At 35.5% G+C, this 23,863-nt stretch overlaps 2 protein-coding genes across 2 annotated transcripts; both read right to left on the bottom strand.

Moving 5' to 3' along the window:
- Positions 1-756: 756 nt before the first annotated feature.
- Positions 757-2,119, bottom strand: LOC141392567 (lipase 3-like). Its single transcript, XM_073965500.1, has 3 exons — positions 1,994-2,119; positions 1,206-1,928; positions 757-1,143 (listed from the first exon to the last, which is right to left on the bottom strand). The coding sequence occupies exons 1-3, from the start codon at positions 2,081-2,083 to the stop codon at positions 757-759; spliced, it is 1,200 nt and encodes a 399-aa protein (XP_073821601.1). The 5' UTR covers positions 2,084-2,119.
- A 5,715-nt stretch (positions 2,120-7,834) lies between these two features.
- On the bottom strand, positions 7,835-9,164 carry LOC141392566 (lipase 3-like). Its single transcript, XM_073965499.1, has 3 exons — positions 9,069-9,164; positions 8,285-9,007; positions 7,835-8,221 (listed from the first exon to the last, which is right to left on the bottom strand). The coding sequence occupies exons 1-3, from the start codon at positions 9,162-9,164 to the stop codon at positions 7,835-7,837; spliced, it is 1,206 nt and encodes a 401-aa protein (XP_073821600.1).
- Between the last annotated feature and the right edge of the window lie 14,699 nt (positions 9,165-23,863).

The following is a 23,863-nucleotide window of genomic DNA, read 5'->3' as shown; positions in this document are numbered from 1 at the left end:
TAATCTTGCTCTTCTCTCAAGGAGGAAATATTTCTCACTTTGACAGAATTGTTGGTCTTCATTTTGGTTCGCGCCTTTTCTACAGATTTTCTGCTATTAATTGCGGATTACTTCTTTATGTCGAAACTTATCAGAGTATAATTAATTCTTTGGTCCAAATCTCCGCAACCCAGATACTGATTTTGTGATTTTTATCATGGAGTGGACAGTACTTTGTCATAGAGCTCTTTTTTTCTGTACGAGGGGTGATTCCATTTGCAATTGAGTATGTCAATTACTGCCGCTATCTAATCCAATTACTAATACAAAACCAGACTCGCTAATTTGTAAGGGACTGTTTATTCGATTCGCTGCCACCGAAGGTATCTGTATATTCAACTTTTTCCATTGCAGTACAGACGTTTTATTAGCATAAGTTTAGAGATTCTTCTACCACTTTCATTAGGTGTCATTGGAAGTCTTATTATGTTCCAGGCTCAAATAATGTACTTTAAATAAACTTGTCTCCTTTCTTATCTGCCTCTGACCTATTGCCACTGGAGCTATTATAAAATGAATGAATAATGATTATTTATTCTGACACTATCGACACTAGAGTTGATTAATCAATCTATAACCAGATTTTAGAGCCACTTGACTTATCACAACATATGTACTTTAATTAACAATGTGAGTCAGCAGACCCCCTTCCCATAGAACTCCAAGTGAAGTGGATTGTTTATTTTTTAGAATGGAAGATAAAGAATTTATTTCTTATTAATTTTCATACAATTGCATTTGTTCCAAGACCTTATCGTAGACATATTTCTTGGCTTCAGTGCCCCAAATAAAGTCCAAATGTGCCCATTTCGGGAATGGCACCAAATAATCCAATTTCATGTTGGGTAATTGGTCACGCAATTTCTGGACATCCTTAACGGCACACATCCAATCGTTGGCACCATAATACAACATCACGGGAGCCTTGGCATTAGACAGTTTGTAATTTGGTGGAGTGAGAGAGCCATTGTATTCCCAAGGATTGCGAACAATGCTATAATCGAATTTGCGGAATTTCTTGGAGTTGTGCAATTGACAGAAGTGGATATTTTGATTGACCGAAGCACCGGCTGGCGAGGTGGCCTTGATGTGTGGCAAAAGTTCCTAAAAAGACCCAACAAATTACGTTAATTGATTCCCTTTGTTTGTGAATATTTTATACTTACATAATCCAATTGCTCGGAATCATAACCACCAATGAGGAAAATTTCATTGGCACACATTTCAGCATAGGGAGATTTGGCTTGACACATTGCAATACCCAAATCTTGCTTGAATTTATTGCTAGGCATAAATTCCATGGAACCGGCAACCTCAACAATGGCATTGGGTTGACCCAAGATGGGGGCAAAAGCCACCGTTAAGGGACTAATCATGTTACCCATGTAGGCAGCAGGGCCCAATAAATGAGCCGATTTAATTTTATCGTTATATTTTGGTTTTTCGGACATCATCACCAAGTAAACAGTAGTGCCTTGAGAATGACCCACATATTGCAGCTTCTCTTCTCCGGTATTTCTCAAAATATAGTCAATCATGTTGGGTACATCATAGATACCAATTTCATGCCAACTGAAATTCCAAAATATTTGCCAATATGTTGGCCAAACTTTGTGTTTCTTGGAATAGGTATTGCCACGGGCATTACCCATCCAGACGTCATAACCAGCATCGGAGAGTATGTAACCCAAAGCCTTACCAGGACCCATAAGAACCCAATCGACGGAAGAACTCAACATGCCATGCATAAGGAAGACAACAGGTTTCTTGACTCCAGCATTGTTCAATTTGGGTGAATAGGGAATGCGGTGGACGGTTAAAATATAACTGTCATCGGTGGTCACTTGATGGGTCTCCACTGGGTAGCCATCGTCAAGAATGCGTTCGGCCTAAAGAAAAATTATTGTTTTAGTATAACGAATCGTATGTCTCTTAGAGGAAAATCTTCACTTACACAATCCGAAATGGGCCTCGAACCGGCGTCAACGGTAGCAGAAAACACTGCCAATAGCAGTATTCCTGCCGTAATCAGTGTTCCTCTCATGTCGTATACACTTAAAATAAGTGTTAGATTGGCCCCGAAAGGTCTTTTATAACCAATCTCTTGCGGCTAACCTTATTAATCTGACAAGGGATTGGATTTGTGCAAAAATATCAATGTTTTGATTAGCATTGCGATATGATAAAGAAGTTGATATATTTTGACTAACACCTTAGGTTGTTTTTAGTACCCCCTTCATATTATACCGTGATTCTTCGTTCTAACTTTCTGCCACAGTCATAAACCTTTCTAGGGGGTCTGGTATTTATGATCAGTCCGTAGAAAAGATAAGAACTTTTTTTTATTATTTTGAATTTTGGTAGGAATTGTTTTGTTTTTAAAATCAAATCGCCGCAGATTTCCAAGATGGTGTGATAGGCCATGAGAAAATATTCTTAAAAAAGTCCACGCAGATAGACAATGAAAGAATACGTGAAATTTAAAAAATAATGTTTTAAATTTAATTATTATTTTTTTTTGAAATATTTTCTTAATCCACGCTTTGTACAATTTAAAAACTAATGTTTGAAATTTAATTTTTAAATTTGTTAAAATATTTGCTTAAAAAATTCACGCTTAGTGCAATTTAATAAATATTCGGGCATGTTCTGGCATTCACCTCTGCACCTCACGTGTATCGAACACACCTAAAGCTGTTCTGCAACACACTTTACACCTAGTTGGGGTGTATTCCTCACACTGAAATTTTGATGGCGAGAGCTGAGTGAATCCTTACTTTTTAAAGAAAATAATTGAAAATTTCTACAAAAAACTGCATGGAACTAAAATTTAATTTGTTTTCTATGAGCATTTAAAGAAATATTTAATTTTCTTAACAAAATATGATATAAAAATGTATTTTTTCTTGAAGTACTAAATTCAACATGTACGCGCTCTTGTAAGAGTTCGTTTCTTTGTTTACGTCTGTTTCGTAAACAATCAAAAGAACAAAGCGTACATACCCACACACGCATGTGTATTCGTTGATGCGCCAACACAGACTGATATTTTTTCATTGTTTCATGATAAAGTTTGAAAGCTCTAATAAAGCTTTCCAAAGTTCTTTTGTGAAATATGAAAGCTCTTTTCACGTGAAATACAGAACAGCAATTGCTTTCACAGGTGAAGTGCATGTGTGATGTGAATTGGATGCACGGTGAATTGCAGAACATGCCCGATAGTTTAAATAGGATTTTTATTTTCTATACAATTTAAACACTACGCTTAATATTCAGTTTTTTTTTAAATATTTTCTTAAAAAATTTAATTCTAAATTTAATTTTTTAATTAAAAATACAATTTTTAAAACGTATTTGTTATTTCCTTTCACCCTTAGTGCAATTTAAAACATTTTGTTTAATTCAATTTTAAATTTTTTTAATTAAAAAAACAATTATTTTTTTAATATTTTTTCAAAAAATCCGCAATTTTTTTATCCCGCATTGTGCAAATTAAAAAAAAAAATCTTTTTAATTTTATTTTTTAATTAAAAAAAATAATTTAAATTTCTTTTTTAATATAAAAAATCCTAACTTATTTAAAAAAACCAAGCTTAGTGCAATTTACACAAATATTTTTTTAAATTTAATTTTTATATAAAAATCCACGCATGCAATTTAAAAAGTAACTTTTTTAAATTTACATTTTTAATTTAAATTTTTTTAATATTTTCTTTAAAAATTATTTTTTAAATTTATTTTTTTAACATAAAACATAATTTTTTAAATATATATTTTTTAATCAAACATGTTTTAATTTATTTTTTAAAAATCCACGCTTAGTGCATTAAAAAATATTTTTTTTTAAATTTAATTTTTAAAAATCAAAGCTTAGTGAAATTTAAACAATAATTTTAATATGATTTTTTTATGAAATTTAATTTTTAAAAACCCACATACATACATACATATGTTCCCACAACATCCCTGAAGGACAATTTGGAGTTGATTTAACCATGCCCATCCGTCTGTCTGTCTGCTAGACAGTGTCTAGCTGGAGACCACGATGACTCTCGAACTGATCAACCGATTTGGTCCAAAATTTGGCCTTCGTCATATTTTGTCCAAACTTAGTTTCAGTTCAAAGATAGGCAATATTTGTCCACAACTTCCGGTACATCCCCCCAAATTTTAAAAAAAATGTAACTAAAATGTAATGCACCATATCTCTTGAACGGGAAAACCAATTTGGTCCAAACATTGGATCTCCTAATATTTAGTCCAAATATAGTTTAATTTCTAAAATCGCTCATATCGGTCCTCCCTTAGGGTACCTCACTCACAAAAGTTCAACATTTGTGTCTAAGTGCAGTTTAGGGTCGAAAATCCTTTGGAAATGTATACCGATGATACTCTTTGTGGTCCTGTTTACAGCGATATTATGTTTTTGTGGACAAGTCCATGCTTCCTGCATACTGATCCAAAAGTTATACGAGAATCCACTGAAATGACTAGTGGGCGCGATTACTATCGAAAAGATATGACTCCCAAAATAAGATATACTTCCATAATGGACTATGTCGGTTCATTTCTTTAAGTACCTCCTCCGCAAGACTTTTGAACTTTAATCCTAATCCACATTTTTGTCGGCAAGTTCAAATATCCAAAAGTGGCCACACAATTCTGAAAAGACCCTAAATACATTAGGTTTGTCCGTAGATGAAAGATACAATTCACATGGGCTGAGGCTGAAAGTCGACTGATAGATACTTTTTTACTTGTTTAATTTCATTTTTATATAAAAACCTTTAATTTTTATTAAAACCTTTAATTTTTATTAAAAAATTAATTTAATTTTTAATTTTTTAATGTAATAAAAATATTTTTAAAATTTATTTTCTTAAAAAAACATTAAAAAATATAAATTTAACAAACTATTTTTTAATTAAAAAAAATTAAACAGCCACTAAGTTTAATTTTTTTTAATTTAATTTTTAATTAAAAACATAGTTTGTTAAATTTATATTTTTAAAATTTTCTTTAAAAAAAATCTGCGCTTAGGGCAATTTAAAAAAATGTATTTAATTTGTATATAGCAATAATAATAATAAAAATAAATAAAATTTAGTGCAATTTATTTTAAAACGCGTATTTCCGCTTTGTCCAGATGAGCGAGTGTCGGATTATCGAGACTATAATGTATATCATTTAAAAAAATCCATGCTTAGTGAAATTTAAAACAAATATTTTTTTAACTTAATTTTTATTTTTGGCGAATATATTCTTTAAAAAAGATCCACGGTTAGTGGAATTTAAATCTAAATTTTTAATTTAATTATTATTTTTGTTATATACAGTACAATTTCTATAATCCGGACACCACATGTTTCGGCGGTGTCCCAATTATCAAATTTTCCGGATTACCGAGTAGTAACAAAAACATATAATTTTGTAAATTTAAATCATTATTAACGGATGTTTACTAGATAATAATTTGACATCTAAGATAAATGAATTCATATGAGGCAAATGTGACGGGTTGACGACTGAGAACAGCTTTCCAGGCTACCTAATTATTTCCTATATCTCTATATTTGTCGTCTAAAACTTCTCTAGAATCTTCATTTGTTCTAGAAACTTGTTTGTTGAAATCTAAGGCACATTTTTGTAGTTGACTGTAACTTTAATTTTTGGGCGGTTGCGTATCTTTGGACCTGAGTCAGAGAAAAAAGTATAAAAATTGGATATTTTCAAAATATTTTTGCTATTTTTACCATTAAGTACTGTTCATAGACATTTCGCCTGTTCCAGAAAGTTTTTTACTGATGTCTTTGCTACATTATTGTAGTTGGTTGTTTTCTTGAATATTGAACTGTTTAGTATCTGTGGACCAGAACCAGAGAAAACAGGATACAAATCACAATTGCTTTGCTATTTTGACCTTTAAGTACCGTCTATACAGAGTTCGTATATTCTAGAAAGATGTTTACTGAGATCTGAGGTACATTTTTGTAGTTGATTACTTGCATCAAATTTGATCGGTTTGATAGCTGTATAACAAAACTTTAGAAAATATTTTAAAAGAAATTTGACCATGGCGATTTTGACCTTGCAGGTGAAGTTTTATGGATTATATGTGTTTTTGTTCTTTAAGACAAGAGCTACAACTTTGCCTCTGAGATGAATTCAAATTTCCTAACGGTTTGGAAGATATAGTCCCGACTAAATGACCCTTTTTACATCAAAGCCCCAAAACTTTGGAGGCCTATAACCGCGAAAGTTGATGATTTACGAAAAAACGGCGATACACGTGTCCTCGTTTTTTTGATCTTCTATCACGCTGCGGTGTCAGAATATGGTTAATAATTTTCATGTTGCTCAGTGTAATTTATTGTTTCCTCGTTCAGCAAAGATTATTTCAAACGTTTTAAATGTTTTAAACATTTGAAGGTAAAATATCCTTGGAATACATTACATGCTCCTGAGGGAGTTTCTTACTAATCGGAGGGCTAATGAACTTTTAATAGTTAAAATTTATTATTATTTTTTAAAAATTATTTTTTCTTTAATAATTTTTTAATCATATTCTTTAACAAATTCTGGCTTGGTGCAATTTAAAAAAAATTATTGTTAAAATTTGACTTGTATTTTTTTAATCTACGCTTAGTTTAATTAAATTTTACTATAATTTTTTATTTAAAAAATCCACGCTCAGTGGAATTTAAAAAATAATGTTGTTGATTATTTTTTTATATTTTCTTTAAATAGGTCCTCGATTTTTAATTGTTTTATTTAATAATTAAATTATAATTTTAAAATAAATTCACTTTTAAAAACAGACTCTTTAAAAATCTACACTTTGTGAAATTTAATTTTGAATTTTTAATTAATATATTCTTTAAAAATCCACGCTTATATAATTTTATATACTTTTTTTTTAAATATTTTCTTAAAAATATCCACGTTTAGTGCAATTTAAAAACTGTTTTTAAGTTTATTTATTTTTATAGTTTTTTTTAACAACTCCCGCGCTTAGTACAATTTTAAAAATAAATTTTAAATTTCTTATTAAAATAACTGACGTTTAAGAAATTTAAAAAAAATTAATTTAATTTTTAATTTAAATGTATATATATATTTTTTAGATATATTCATAAATATGCACTCTAAGTGGAATTAAAAGAAAAAAAAAATCATTTAAAATTGAATTTTTATTCATGTATTCTTTAGTGGAATTAAAAAAATATTTCTTCAAATTTAACTTTGAATTTGTAATAATATATTCTTTAAAGATGCCATGCTTAGCCGAATTAAAAAAAATTTAAATTTAACTTTGAATTAGTATTAAAATTTTTTTAAAAAAACTACGCTTAGTGCAATTTAAAAAAAATAATTTTTTAATAATTTCAAAAAAATCCAACCTTAGTGCTATTGAAAAAACATTTTTTTAATTTAATTAAAAAAAATTAACGAATAATTTTCTAAATTTAGTTTAATTTTTTTAAATATAATTGTTAATTTTTTAAAATATCCACTTAATGCAATTTCAAAAATATTTTTTAAATTTGCTTTAAATTTCTAATTTTTGTAATATTTTCTTTAAAAAATAATTTTTAAATTTAATTTTTAAGAACTATTTTTTTGTATAATTTTTAACTATTTTCTTTAAAAAATCTAAATCTTATGTAAAAAATCAACGCTTAGTGGTCTTAGATGAGAGGAAAAATATTATAATATGCAATGAAAAAGTTTTGTATATTATTTTCTTTATTAAAAATTATAAAAATAAAAAATATCAATTATTTAATCAGTCTATTTAACTTTCGTACAATTTCATTTGTTCCAAGACCTTATCGTAGACGTATTTCTTGGCTTCAGTACCCCAAATAAAGTCCAAATGAGCCCATTTAGCAAAAGGTACCAAATAGTCCAATTTCATGTTGGGCAATTGATCGCGCAATTGACGGACATCGGATACATCACACATCCATTCGTTGGCACCATAATACAACATTACGGGGGCCTTGACATTGGATAGGACATAATCTGGTGGGAAGAGAGCACCGTTATATTCCAAAGGATTGCGAACAACGCTGTAGTCAAATTTGCGGAATTTCTTGGAGTTGTGCAATTGACAGAAGTGAATGTTTTGATTGACCGAAGCACCGGCTGGCGATGTGGCCTTAATGTGTGGCAAAAGTTCCTAAAATGACACAAGAAATAACGTTAAATAATGCTGCGTTTGCTTGAGAAGATTGTGGCTTACATAATCCAGTTGTTCGGAATCATAACCACCAATAAGGAAGATTTCATTGGCACACATCTCAGCATAGGGTGATGTGGCCTGACACATTTCAATACCCAAATCTTGCTTGAATTTATTGCTAGGCATAAATTCCATGGAACCGGCAACCTCAACAATGGCATTGGGTTGACCCAAGATGGGGGCAAAGGCTCTAGTCAAAGGACTCTTCATGTTACCCATATAGGCAGCAGGACCCAATAGATGAGCCGATTTAATTTTGTTGTTGTAGGCTGGTTTTTCGGACGTCATGACAAAGAACACAGTGGTACCTTGGGAATGACCAACATATTGCAATTTCTGTTGGCCGGTATTGGTCAAGATGTAGTCGATCATGTTGGGAACATCATAGATACCAATTTCATGCCAGGTGAAATCCCAGAATACTTGCCAATATGTTGGCCAAACTTTGTGTTTCTTGGAATAGGTATTGCCACGGGCATTACCCATCCAGACATCATAACCAGCATCGGAGAGTATGTAACCCAAAGCCTTGCCAGGACCCATAAGAACCCAATCGACGGAAGAACTCAACATGCCATGCATAAGGAAGACAACAGGTTTCTTGACTCCAGCATTGTTCAATTTGGGTGAATAGGGAATACGGTGGACGGTTAAAATATAACTGTCATCAGTGGTCACCTGATGGGTCTCTACGGGATAGCCATCATCACGGATACGTTCGGCCTACAAAGGAACATTCTACTATAAACAATTTGCCTTCTATACTATAAAAATTCATACTCACACAATCCGAGATGGGCCTGGTTCCGGCTTCAACGGTAGCAGAAAAAACTGCCAAAAGTAGTACTGCCGCTGCAGAAATACCTAATGCCGCTCTCATGTCTTTGTGATTTTAATTGAATTATGATTTTTTAATGAAGGGTTCTTATATACCTAAGTTCCTTCAACAACCGATCTTAAATTTCTATTTCGGTGCCATATCAATATTTTGATTTCGATACGATTAGAAACATACATGTTATCTCAGTATACCCCCCTGGCAGGCAGATTTTTATTTCTTTCAATTAGAAAAACAAAAGTCTCGAACATTTATTCTAATATTCTGTGTTTATGCCCCACTTTAAAGATTGCCAAGATTATTTTCGGTAGCCATTAATTTATTTGCAAAATACACGAAGTTGCGAAAAGTGGAGATTTTTGATAGGACCGAGATTTTGATAATGCCTTTGGGGGTGTATTATAGTGCATAAGATAAGTCCAAAACTAAATATATTGATATCAATAAAATAAATGAGTAGTAACTCACTTTCGAAACTATGATAAGACCCGCAACAAGTACCTTGACCCCCATATAACTACAAAACAATCGAAAGTAGAACATTCTATGAATAAATCTTGTGACGTATTCGAGTGGCAATATTGAACACCGACATTTGAATTGGTCATTTACGTTATGTAAAGCTTTTTGTGACACTACAGAAAAAGCTTTTATTTTGGGTCTTTATTAGCGGCAATGGATATGGTGAGTTGTATTTGTTTGGCCAAAAAGGTTTGTGTCTAGGCAATCTTTTTTACAACCCTTAAAATGTGTATTAAAGTTTTCTTTATTCGCCGCTAAAGGGCCAAATGCTAATGTTGTCACGTATCACACAGAGAGGAGAAGAATATTTTTTCACTGACTTTCAGCATTCCCCTCTTCCAACTAAGAGTCGATTTTTTAAACAATAATTTTTCCATAGCCATTTACTCGTAAGCGTGGATTTTTATTAATGTTTTTCCATAGCCCGTCCATCTAAGCATGGGAAAAATATTTGGAAAATATTTTTAAAATCTACGTCTGGTTGGCTGGTGGTCTATGGCTAAATATTTTTTAAAATTCCACGCTTAGATGGCTGAGGAGCTATGGCAACATATTTTTAAAAATGCATGCTCAGATGGCGGAGGGGCTACCGCAAAATAGTAATTTTAAAAATCCACACTTAGATGGCTAATTGTGGACTTTTAAGTGTGGATTTTTAAACACATTTTGCCATAGCTCCTCAGCCATCTAAGCGTGGATTTTTAAATATTCCATAGACCCTCAGCCATCTAAGCGTGGATTTTTAAATATTCCATAGACCCTCAGCCATCTAAGCGTGGATTTTTAAATATTCCATAGACCCTCAGCCATCTAAGCGTGGATTTTTAAATATTCCATAGACCCTCAGCCATCTAAGCGTGGATTTTTAAATATTCCATAGACCCTCAGCCATCTAAGCGTGGATTTTTAAATATTCCATAGACCCTCAGCCATCTAAGCGTGGATTTTTAAATATTCCATAGACCCTCAGCCATCTAAGCGTGGATTTTTAAATATTCCATAGACCCTCAGCCATCTAAGCGTGGATTTTTAAATATTCCATAGACCCTCAGCCATCTAAGCGTGGATTTTTAAATATTCCATAGACCCTCAGCCATCTAAGCGTGGATTTTTAAATATTCCATAGACCCTCAGCCATCTAAGCGTGGATTTTTAAATATTCCATAGACCCTCAGCCATCTAAGCGTGGATTTTTAAATATTCCATAGACCCTCAGCCATCTAAGCGTGGATTTTTAAATATTCCATAGACCCTCAGCCATCTAAGCGTGGATTTTTAAATATTCCATAGACCCTCAGCCATCTAAGCGTGGATTTTTAAATATTCCATAGACCCTCAGCCATCTAAGCGTGGATTTTTAAAAATATTTTGCCATAGGCCCTTAGCCATCTAAGCGTGGATTTTTAAAAATAATTTTCCATAGCTCCTCAGCCATCTAAGCGTGGATTTTTAAAGAATATTTTGCCATAGCCCCTCAGCCATCTAAGCGCGGATTTTTAAAGAATATTTTGCCATAGCTCCTCAGCCATCTAAGCGTGGATTTTTAAAGAATATTTTGCCATAGCTCCTCAGCCATCTAAGCGTGGATTTTTAAAGAATATTTTGCCATAGCCCCTCAGCCATCTAAGCGTGGATTTTTAAAGAATATTTTGCCATAGCCCCTCAGCCATCTAAGCGTGGATTTTTAAAGAATATTTTGCCATAGCCCCTCAGCCATCTAAGCGTGGATTTTTAAAGAATATTTTGCCATAGCTCCTCAGCCATCTAAGCGTGGATTTTTAAAGAATATTTTGCCATAGCCCCTCAGCCATCTAAGCGTGGATTTTTAAAGAATATTTTGCCATAGCCCCTCAGCCATCTAAGCGTGGATTTTTAAAGAATATTTTGCCATAGCTCCTCAGCCATCTAAGCGTGGATTTTTAAAGAATATTTTGCCATAGCCCCTCAGCCATCTAAGCGTGGATTTTTAAAGAATATTTTGCCATAGCCCCTCAGGCATCTAAGCGTGGATTTTTAAAGAATATTTTGCCATAGCCCCTCAGCCATCTAAGCGTGGATTTTTAAAGAATATTTTGCCATAGCCCCTCAGCCATCTAAGCGTGGATTTTTAAAGAATATTTTGCCATAGCCCCTCAGCCATCTAAGCGTGGATTTTTAAAGAATATTTTGCCATAGCCCCTCAGCCATCTAAGCGTGGATTTTTAAAGAATATTTTGCCATAGCTCCTCAGCCATCTAAGCGTGGATTTTTAAAGAATATTTTGCCATAGCCCCTCAGCCATCTAAGCGTGGATTTTTAAAAATATTTTGCCACAGCCCCTCAGCCATTCAGATGTGGATTTTAAGGAATATTTTTCCAAGCCCATCAGCTACACAGACCTGGATTTTTAGGAATATTTTTCCATAGCCCATCAGCCATTCTGACGTGGATTGTTAGGAATATTTTTCAGACATCCAAGCGTGGATTTTTTAAAGAATAATTTTCCCACAACGAGAGCTGTTCGGAAACTTCTTAGCCTATCAATAAAAGAGAATAGATAGTTTTTCAAAAATAGTTTTATTTTTCAATATAATCCCCTGAAACTTCAATACACTTAGTCCAACGATTTTCTAGCAATTCTATCCCTTGATTAAAATAGTTTTCCCCAATGTCTTCAAAATAGTGGTTCACAACTGTAATTGCATCTTCATTTGAGGTAAAACGCTTGCCAGCAAGGATTTTTTTTAGATTTGGGAACAAGTAAAAGTCACTGGGAGCTAAATCAGGAGAATAAGGTGGGTGGTCAAGCAACTCGTACTTTAATTCGTTGATTTTAGCCATTGTTAAAACACGCTTGTGCGCTTATGTGTTGTCTTGATGAAACAGTATTTTTTTGTGTTGTAAGTCAGAACGTTTTTCTCGAATTTGTACATTTAATTGATTCAAAAGGTTGCAATAGTACTCTGAATTTATTGTTTTACCCTTTTGCAGATAGTCAATTAATAAAATACCTTTGAAGTCCCAAAAAACCGTTGCCATGGACTCGATCATTTGAGATGTCCATGATATTAGCAATTTCACGCACTTTTATTCGTCGATCATTTAATACGATATCATGCACTTTGGCTACAATTTCGGTTGTTGTTGCTGTATTTGGACGTCCACTACGTGGTTCATCTTCAATGCTTGTACGAACACGTTTAAATTCAGCAACCCGATTTTTTACTGATGCATATGAAGGAGCACTTTCACCTAACACATTCACCATTATCATTATGAATTTCTTGTCCCGATAAACCTTTTTTTATGTAAATATTTAATGACAGCACGCATTTCTAATTTTTCCATTGTAAAAAATTGCGGATGCGTCTTTTTTGAACACCTGTTTCTATATCGAAACAAAATTTAACATGTGTTCATAACAGAGATGGAAGCTTCCAAAACACTTAACTTTTTTCTATTTATACCGCGATTTTTGTGCTAGGCTAAGAAGTTTCCGAACTGCCCTCATACTCATCAGTCATCTATATTGTTGTATTTTGAAATCTCTTCGAAAATTTCTCTCAGTGCCTCCGAATCATTAGAAAACGTGCAGTGTTCATACTCATATGCTTTATGGTAAACCAAGTAGAAATAATGAATACAACTGATAACACAATCTACAATCTACATACATACACACAAAAGAAAGCAGAGTGGTAAAATAAAAATAAAAACCAGTAAGGAAAGGATCAAAGTCGGGCGGGGCCGACTATATAATACCCTACACCACTGTGAATGTGTAAAATATAAATCGGAGCTATATCCAGATCTTGACCGATTTTGATATAATTTGGCACATTTATTTCCAGACCGAATTCAGTCACACATTCCAAATATCATTGAAATCGGACTTATATATCGTGTTTGGAGCTGAATATATATGGGTGCTATATCAAAATCTGAACCGATTTCGATATAATTTGGCACATTTATTTCTAGACTGAATTCGGTCACACATTCCAAATTTCATCGAAATCGGAAATATATAGCGTGTTTGGTACAGAAAATACGTGAAATCGGCCGAGAATAAATATGGGAGCTATATCCAAATCGGAACCGATTTCGATATAATTTGGCACACTTATTTCTAGACCGAATTCAGTCAAACATTCCAAATTTCATCAAAATCGGACGTATATAGCGTGTTTGGTGCAGCAAATACGTGAAATCGGGCGAACATATATATGGGACTGAACCGATTTCGATATAATTTGGCTCAATTTAAGTGGCGAAATTTCGTGGCCACTGGGAACCACATATGTAAAATTTCAGCTAGTTTGGGCAAAAAATGTGGCTAAGATCCATAAAATACCTTAAATCGGGAGGTATCGTTATATGGGGACTATACTGAACCGTGGACCTATCTTGACAATTTTTAGTGGAGCAATTTCGCGGCCATTGAGAACCTCAAATGTAAAATTTCAGCTAGTTTGGGCAAAAAATGTGGCTAAGATCCATAAAATACCTTAAATCGGGAGGTATCGTTATATGGGGACTATACCGAACCGTGGAGCTATCTTGAGAATTTTTAGTGGAGCAATTTCGCGGTCATTGGAAACCTCAAATTTAAAATTTCAGCTGGTTTGGGCAACAAATGCGGCTAAGATCCTTAAAATACCTTAAATCGGGAGGTACCGTTATATGGGGGCTATACCAAAACTTGGACCGATATAGCCCATCTTCGAACTTGATCTTCGGACGGCTAAAAAAATGGTATTCCCCAATTTTCAGCGAAATCGGTCAACAAATGCGACCTGTATGTTGCGAACGGACGGACGGACATGCATAAATCGACTCAGAAAGTGATTCTATGTATATCCCTAGAAGGAACTATGGGTCTATCTCGCTTCCTTTTGTATGTTACATACAAATGTACTAACACATAACACCCCTTACCACATAGTGGTGTAGGGTATAAAAAACAAACCGAATATAATGGGAAACAGCAGCAACAACTAACTATAATATAATGGGAAAACAAATAAAACAAGATAAAAGATTTGCAAAGTCCTACAAGGAGTTGCAAACAATTCCTTACTTTTTTTCCTCACAGCCACTACAAGGAATATCATCATCTTGAGATTTGATTTCACTGTGCAACATTTTTAAAACAATCTTGTGCAAACAATTCGAACTTAGGATTTTTTGAAAGTACAGACCCAAACGATAAAAAGCCCTAGTTGGGTTTTGTTGTGTCAGATCCAACTCGGATTTTATGGCCCCATCTAAACATGGTTAAATATTGAGTTTTTCAAGAAATTTGGGGCTATATCTCTGAAACCAATGCGAATCTTTTCTGACCTCTGAAGCATATTTGTAGATAAGGACAAGAATAAAATATTTGGAGAAATAATGAAATGAAAACTACATTTATAGCCTCAAATTTCAAAATATATCTAAAAATTCCATTTCGCACCATATCTCCAAAACTGTTAATTTTTTCTTAATGTTTCTTTTAGAAAAATATTCGCTGGAATGGAATACACCACTCTTAAGAGCATCACGTTGTTTTCACTATATTTTTCAACGACGATTTATTAAATATATCAATTATGTAGTGAAATACGAGATGCGGGAATAACACTGTGCAACATTTTTAAGGTAATCTTGTGCAAACAATTCGAACTGAGGATTTTTTGAAATTACAGACCCAAACGACAAGAAACCCTAATTGGGTTTTGTTGTGTTAGATTCAGCTCGGATATTATGGCCCCATCTGAACATGGTTAAATATTGAGTTTTTAAAGAAATTCGGGGCTATATCTCGGAAATCAATGCGAATCTTCTTCTGACCTCTGAAGCAAATTTGTAGATAAGGACAAGAATAAAGTATTTGGAGAAATAATGAACTCGAGAAACTACATTTATTGCCTCAAATTTCAAAATATATGCAAAAATACCATAATTTTTATACATTTCTCACCGTATCTCCAAAACCGTTAATTTTTTCTGAATATTTTATTTTGGAAAAATATTCCCTGGAATGTAATACACAACTCTTCAGAACACGTCATTGTTGTCCTCTATCCCGTTGTTTTTAGTACATTTTTCAACGACGATTTAATAAAAATGTCAATAATGTAGTGAAATCCGAAATGCGAGAATAAACCGTTGCACTATAGGTCAAACAGCTCATTTTACTGGCCAAAAGTCAGATTTCGCACTTTGTATTTTTACTTATTTTGTGTTAGTTACATGTAGGAAACACTTCAAATACAATAAAAATAAATTTTGTTTTTGTATGAGAAATAATACCGTTACATGGCAGGCTGCCAAATATGTATTATCCAAATATCTTTAAAAACTTGTTAACGAAATATGTTTACTTGTATACGTTCAGGGTGAAACAAAATCACAATATTAACATAAGTAACGATTTGATTAGAAAGTATTCGATATCTTTTATCAAAAATGCCCTATTATCATTATTTATGTGTATAAATAGTTATTAAATGGGTGTTAACATTGAATTTTCAAAGAAAGTAGAACATTTTGAGGTTATGTAAGCTTTTAAAGTCTCGGCAACGTTCGGCAATGAAAGTGAAAATTGAAATTGGTTCATTAACTCGTGCCGAATGCAGAAAATTTTATGTGATTTTGCGTAAATTTGCTCGACAAGAATTATACAACTTTTTTTAGGTTACCATATTTTCCATAATATTGATGTTTTTGAAGTCAGGATTAAACCTCTTACCAAATATTGTTAGCCAAATTGGAGTCTACAGCATTCTGCTGTGTTCTAAAGTCAAATTATTTACAAATCTTTTATAAATATATAGAGTTATAGTCAAAATATGTCACATCATATTTTGGGATTTTCAAGGTAATAATTTTAAGGCATATTCACATTAAAACTAAAACGACACACAACAAAAAAGCTTATGGACTTATCGGACGTCGATGCCTTCAATTCTGTAGATAAATAACACTCCTTCCAGTTTTTGCTCCCAAAGGGTTAAGGTACCAGTTGTGTATTTGGTCCATAAAGGATTAATTTTTTCGCCCACGTTGTTCCATTTTTCTCCCTGAATCTAAAAACGCTTTATTAACTTAAACCAAATACTTGTTTTAACTTTAAGACTTTTGGCCAACAAAATGGCCCGTTTGACCTACAGTGCGTTGGTGTGAACTGTGTTTGAAATACGTGTTGTAAAAGATATGATGCAAAATACCGCTGAAACAACATGAAGTAAGCATTTTAGAGTTTCAGAATGTTCTAAAGAATTGTTGAGAACTTTATTTGGAAGATTTTTGCAAAAGGTTACTTGGTTCGACTCCCAATAGTTTAGCCGATAACGACCAGAATTTCAGCAATTATGCAAAATTTTCTATATTTTATAGATTTTGATGCCCTACATGGAGTTTTTCTTATGTGGTTTCTTCAAACGATAAGTTCTACTAGTTTAGGGCTACAATATTGCTAAAGACAGCAAGGCCAAATTCCTATTCGTTTCTGAGATAAAGGCCTGATAAATGCAATAAAGTGTAGATTTAGCCCGCTTTAGATGAGGCCATAAAATCCGAACTGGATCTGAAAGGACAAAACCCAACTAGGGTTTTTGTAGTCTAAATGTGTACTTTCAAAAAATCCATACTAGAAGTTGTTTGCATTTTCAGTGTTGCATAGTGTAATCTGTTGCTGTGAACTGTGTTTGAAATAGGTGTTGTAAAAGATATGATAAAATATACCGCTGAAACAACATGAAATAACCATTTTAGGGTTTCAGAATGTTCTCAAGAATTGCTGAGAACATTATTTGGATGATTTTTGCAAAAGGCTACTTGGTTCAACTCCTAATAGTTTAGCTGATACCGACCAGAATTCCACAAATTATGTAAAATTTTCTATATTTTATCGATTTTGATGGCCTAGATTAAGTTTTTCTTTTGTGGTCTCTTCAACAGATAAGCTCTACTAGTTTAGAGCTACAATAATGCTAAAGACAGCAATGCCAAGTTCCTATTCGTTTCTGAGATGTAGTCCTGAAAAATACAAAAAAGTGTAGTTTTAGCCCGGTTTAGATGAGGCCATAAAATCCGAACTGGATCTGACAGGACAAAACCCAACTAGTAGTCTAGTTGTTGTAGTCTAAATATGTACTTTAAAAAATTTCATGCTAGATATTGTTTGCATTTTCAGTGTTGCATAGTGTTTTCCATGTCGAAAAAACACGAAAACAAGACTGGAAAGAACGATTGAAAAATCGAAAAACAACAGCAAATTAAGTTATTACAACATTAAAATTCAAAATTTTTACATGACAGCGGCAGTGGTAGCAAGAATTCCCAAAGCAAGAAAAAGGGAAATCAAATGCCAACCCTCTTTTTGTTCTCCTACTAAGGAGGTTGCTTTTATGGTACAAAGAAGTTGAGCAGAAACGTCGCATAATGTGAATCAATTTTTCATATTTTACGTTTCGTTTTGTTGAGCATTCTCCTATAAGCAAAAACAAAGGGATGTCAAAGCGCACACACACACACTTACTAAAGTCACCAAATCGCCTTTGTAGTCTTTTAAGGAAGCCACATACAAATATGATTGCTACGCTACATTTTTCTATCTGCAAGATTTTGACATTTTCAAGTACCATACAAGGCGAAAACAAGATTGCTCGAAATACACAGACCGACAGCAGACTCCATTGTGTACAGAAGTAGTGGGAGCGGGATGTCACTGAAAAATTTGTCAGTAAATCTTTTGTCTAAGATTGAGTCATATGCAAATTTTATAATATTCTGTCGAAATTTGCATTCAGAGAAATTTGGGTTAACACTCAATTAACATTGGCATAACGATAAGGTAATAATGGGCAAGGTTTAACTAAAGGGTGTTGGCATAGCTGTTTATCTGTGCAACGTTATTCTTAAAAAATCCACGCTTAGATGGGAGATAGGCGATGGAAAAGATCTTGTTAAAAAATCCAAGCTTAGATGGGAGATAGACCACGGAAAAGATCTTCTTAAAAAATCCACGCTTAGATGGGGGATAGGCGATAGAAAAGATCTTCTTAAAATTCACTCTTAGATGGGGATATGCGATAAAAAAGATGTTCTTAAAAAATCCACGATTAGACGGCTGATATGCGGTTTTATTACTCTTCAGCGGAGTGTCCTCATTCACACGATAGTTGCTTATGGTATTTGCGGCTGGATCTGTGTGAATGCTGTTAAATTCTGTCTGATAAGCTTGCTTACGTAGGGGTTCATTTTTTAAGTAGGTCCTCTCTTTCTCTAGATCATGGGTGGGAGGATGTCCTATCCAATGTATGCCTAGCAAAAACTCGGATCTGTTAGTCATTTTGTAACCCAATGAACAGTTGGTGGTGCACATGTAAACATTAAAACAACCCTTAGTGTTCGTGTATGTGGCCTAGTATGTAGGGTGTTCGGCTACAAAGCAGAAGTTCGTGTGTTCAAATCCAGTAAGGAGCAAAATAAAATAAAAATATGAAATGTGTTGAACTTGAAAAAAAAAAAATTTCATAGCTAGTTATTCTAGTGGTCATAGTAATTCTGTGCGACATGCCCTTGTTAAAATAATGGGTTAGTAGGGGGATTGGCTGCCAAAAATCACTTACAAAACCCATTATTTTGGGAGGATTTTTTTGCTGGGTGGTGATAAGGATGACTCTCACAGTAACACCCTAGCAAATACTGCAACCAAAGTCTGTCACTGTGTTGCCGTACAGGAATAATTTTACCCTCCTTATGCAGATGGCCCACTGAAGATATGAGGTGGCATCCTGTTGCTGTTCTCAGGGCGGCATTCTGACATGTTTGAAGAGTTTTCCATTGGGTTGCACTTATATTCGCGGACCACACTGGCACTGCATAGCTTACCATAGACCGAACTATCGCGATATATGTGTGTGGTCAACAAGGTTTCTTTTTCTGCAATCGGCTAAGGACTAGAAGACTTTGTTCCTACATTTCATCTCAATCCGTATGGAGGGGGTGGATAAATGAAAGGTAGAAGTTAAGCAGATTCGGAGATATCACCCCACCTTGAGTAATTCGATGTTGCGCTCTTCGGTGCTTCTTGATCCAGAATTCCACGTAATACTGTCGTCGATATTGTCTAACGATTTCAACTTGGCCCAAGGGTAGTCTGCTCAAAGGATCCGATATGTTGAGCGCCTCCAACACTATCCTATTGCACGACTTGTTCGGGTTATGTCCTTGACTGGTATGTATGAAGATAGCGTGCATAGCTTTTTCTGACGCTGGTGAAAAGAAAAGAGTCGTCGCTACGTGCAACAAAACCGGAATAGGTCTGCAAGATTTACCTTGCTGGCATCCATCCTGGCTTTAGTGGCGGACTTCGGGTAGTATGTGGGTAGCTAGCGACAGTTTTAGAACTTTGTTAAGAAACATAACTCCCGAATCATCAGCTGTTTCAGCATTACAATGCAGAATCCGTCAGGGCACAACGCTTTGGATGATTTAGCATTCCAAATGACATGCGCAACATCAGCCATTGTAAATTGTGGTGGTTCCACAATTTCTTTCTTAGCCGACAATGTGCTCTTCCATTCGTCCTGTAACTATCGAGACGCTCGACAATGTGTCGATTAAAATAACTTTCGGACATATTGGGATAAGTGAGCGTATCTTTCTCGATATTTACTGAGGTTCTATTTTTCTCCTTTGTAGGGTTCGAGAGTGGCTTAAGCGTTGTCCAACATTTTCTAATTCCGGCTGCAATGTTGAAACTCTTGAGATGATCTAGCCACATGTTCCGACAGCAATCTTCTCTTTGACGATTAATTACCACTGCGCTAATATGTTATCGAAACCAGAAGTGTTTTCATTATGCAATCGTATAAGGTTCAGCTCCCTGACTAAGAGGTCACTGAGGTTGACTCGATGAAGCTCATCACATTTATATGTCTAGTCGAAAACTTGTCCCACTTCAGGAATTTGACTAGTGACCGCTGCAGTAATGATGATGTCCAAGAAAGTCCTTTCTGCTACCAGAACATCAGAATTATGGGACACTTCTCCAAAGCGTTGATTGGCGAACAATCTGAAACTAGAACAATTCCTTCCTATGTTTTTGACGAAGTTCATTTCTGCTAGAAATTTTGATCTCACATCGTGTATTCTATCAGCGAACGGTTGCAGCAGTGGTGATGTCTCGGAACATCTTTTTTTTAACCGAACATTAAAAGGGTTGATCAGATCTAAGAAGGGATGATAAGTGAACTCTCTGAAGCTAGGCCAATTAGCTTTCCCATGATTGATGAAAGTGCGGCGTTTAAAGTGATGACTTCGGGCGGTATGCTGATGGAGACAATTATGGTCTGACCCAAGAAAAATTACAGGTTGCCTGATGACATCACTTGTCAGACAAGGTGACACGAAGGTAATGTCTTGCGAACTCTGACACTGTCCCCTGATTCTGTTAGAGGTGTTCTCCTTGACCGGGCAATAAATTTGCCCTGCCTGCGCTATAACCCTCTGGGCATTACCTAGGATTGCATACCGCAACTCATGATATGCACAGTCAGTTAGGACCTTCCAAAATCGGTATAATGTTAAGCCTATAACCTCTAGTACAGCTATTTACTGGCGGGAAACATACGTAAACAACTCTAACTCAGCATTCCACACCTGACTGCTACTCCCATACATTTCATGTATGGTCATTAGAACAAGGGTTAAGTGATGTAGGTCTACATTGATCACCACCTCCACCTCCACGTTGTAACCATCATAACGTTGTAAGCTGCTGTTGCTATTGAGCTTGCACCGCCGCAACCATGATATTCTTCAGACTTATGAAGTCCCTCATTTCCTCTTCTTCGACACCCGATTGATGCGAAACCATAAAACATCCGTGTTCCGGCCAACGGCTTCCTGTTAATACCTACCATATGTTTTGCCGCTGTTAGGTCAAGGTTAGGTTAGTTAGGTCAAGGATATTCTCATTTCCAATTTTCGGAATTCAAACCACGTAGAATATGAATGTCAAATGTTGCATACCGGCAGTACATTTTTGTAGGAGCTCGTAAAATATATCTTTGGTCTGATCGTCCTTGTCTTCCTGCGGTGCATGGACGCAGTCATGACTAATGTTGAAATCTACCATACAAAGGGGTGAAACTGAAGGCCAGTTAAGGCCGCCATCAGACCATCTGCCTTTTCACATATATGTTGTCACTTTGGGTATACTAATATACAGAACAGCTGATGTCATACATGTAAAAAAGCAGATGGCTTGATGGCGGCCTAAGGGGAGACCGGTGTTGGGACGATCGTTGGTGTTACAGGAAGCAAAAAATCTTGATCAACTCTGAAAGCAAAGAAACACTGATTACCTTCCAAGGGCTCCTCGTCTAAGGTCGAAGAATGCAACAAAGAAATTATTTAATATCAAATCCTTAAATGTGAGCTCCCTGGAAAGCTCTCCGCTCGGAGTAGTATCAAACTCAGCATTGTTTGGTTTCAAAGCTAAAGAAATAGTATAAACAAATGTGTTGTTGTTGTAACAGTGTTTTATTATTATGTTCGTTCTCCTGTTCAATTTGGCTCTGGGTCTATCTCAAGTTCCAGGAAGGTGACTACTTCGATGGGATGTAACCACAGATCCAATCGGGTCCGATGAGTAGGGGCAGTTGAATAGGTGCTTAGTATCGTGCGTTCCCGCCCAATAGGAATTTAGGCGACTGCAAATCCCGAGCGTAATTGAGCCAAAACTACTCTGGTTTGTCGTGGCAGCTGACGCTCTTCAGCTGCGATAGATGGGGGATATACTCCGATGACTGCATTCACACAATCGTGTATGTTCTGCTACACACTTCACCTCTCACTTCAAGCCTCAAGCATTTTGTTCACCCAATTTACTCCTATTTTTTCCGAATTTTTTGGGCCTAAGAATCATCAGGGTATGTAAAAAGAAGAGTACACCCTAGTCCATCCATAAAACACTCGAAAAATAACCGTGAATAATGTGAACGAAATGCTTGAGGCGTGAAATGTGTCCCAGAACATACCCGTATAATTGCTTATGGTCTTAGCAACAGTGTCCGTGTGTATGCTATTCAAACCTGCCTGATATGCCTGTTGATCTAGAGGTTCTCTCCTATATTGTTGGACCGCCGTCTCTAGAGCATGAATATCCTTCTGGTGATTGGGATGGCTCTCACGGTAACATCCGAGCAAGTACTGCATCTCATTTTGTTGTCGTACTGGAAGAATCTTTGCCTCCTCATGTATATGGTCCACTGTAGATTTGAGGAGGCACCCTGTTGCTGTTCTCAGGGCGGCGTTCTGACAAATTTAAATCTTATCCCACTGCGTGTACCATAAATGCAGGGACCAAACTGGCGCCGCATAGCTTACCACAGACCGACCTATCGCTTTATACGTGGTCAACAAGGTTTCTTTATTTGCACCCCAAGTGCTGCCGGCTAGGACCTTGTGGCATGCGAGGACGACGTGAAAGTGGTGTCGAATGCGACCCCTAGCATTTTGGACAGTTTGTGGTCGGAATTCTGCTACAATCGACCCTGATATTCAATTCTCTTCTATACTGCGCCGTCCATGTGGTGAGCAGAGAGGCCGTCGATTTAGTAGCGGCTATCTGCATATAGCGTGGAAAGGTGTTTAGATCGGTTAAATAGGAGTTCAGTCTCTCACAGATGTCGTAGGTACCTAACGCCAGGATCGTACAATCATCCGCATACGTTAAGATCTCAATGCCGTCTGGAGGGGGCGGAATACAGGAAAGGTAGAGGTAAAACAGTTCCGAAGATATCACCCCTCCTTGGGGAACTCCTTGTTTCACTCTACGGGGCTTGGATTTCTTGTACCTGAATTCCACATACGACTGGCGACCACACATATAGTTGACTATCCAACGTTTCACACTTGGCAGGAGGGTTGTCTGCTCGATGTCCTCGAACAGCGTGGAATGCTTGACAGTATCAAAGGCTTCAGATAAGTCAAGCGCCACCATCACTGTTCTACCACAAGGCCGATCCTGGTTGAGTCCTCGACAAATATATGTGTAGATGGGGTACAGCGCTGTTGTCGTGCTGTTCTGCTTACGGAATCCATGCTGATGATCGGTAACTTGATAGCTATTTCTAATGCTGGGGAGGACTAAGGCCTCAAGGGTCTTCGCTATAGATGACAAAAACGAAATCGGTCTGTACGATTCACCTTTGTTGGCATCCTTGTCTGGCTTCAGTAGC

The sequence above is a fragment of the Musca autumnalis genome, unplaced genomic scaffold (genome assembly GCF_047663935.1).
Source record: "Musca autumnalis isolate F117 unplaced genomic scaffold, ASM4766393v1 scaffold_2, whole genome shotgun sequence".
Lineage (NCBI taxonomy): Eukaryota > Metazoa > Arthropoda > Insecta > Diptera > Muscidae > Musca > Musca autumnalis.
Note: the sequence above shows the minus strand (reverse complement) of the source record. Positions and strands in the feature narration are given on the sequence as shown.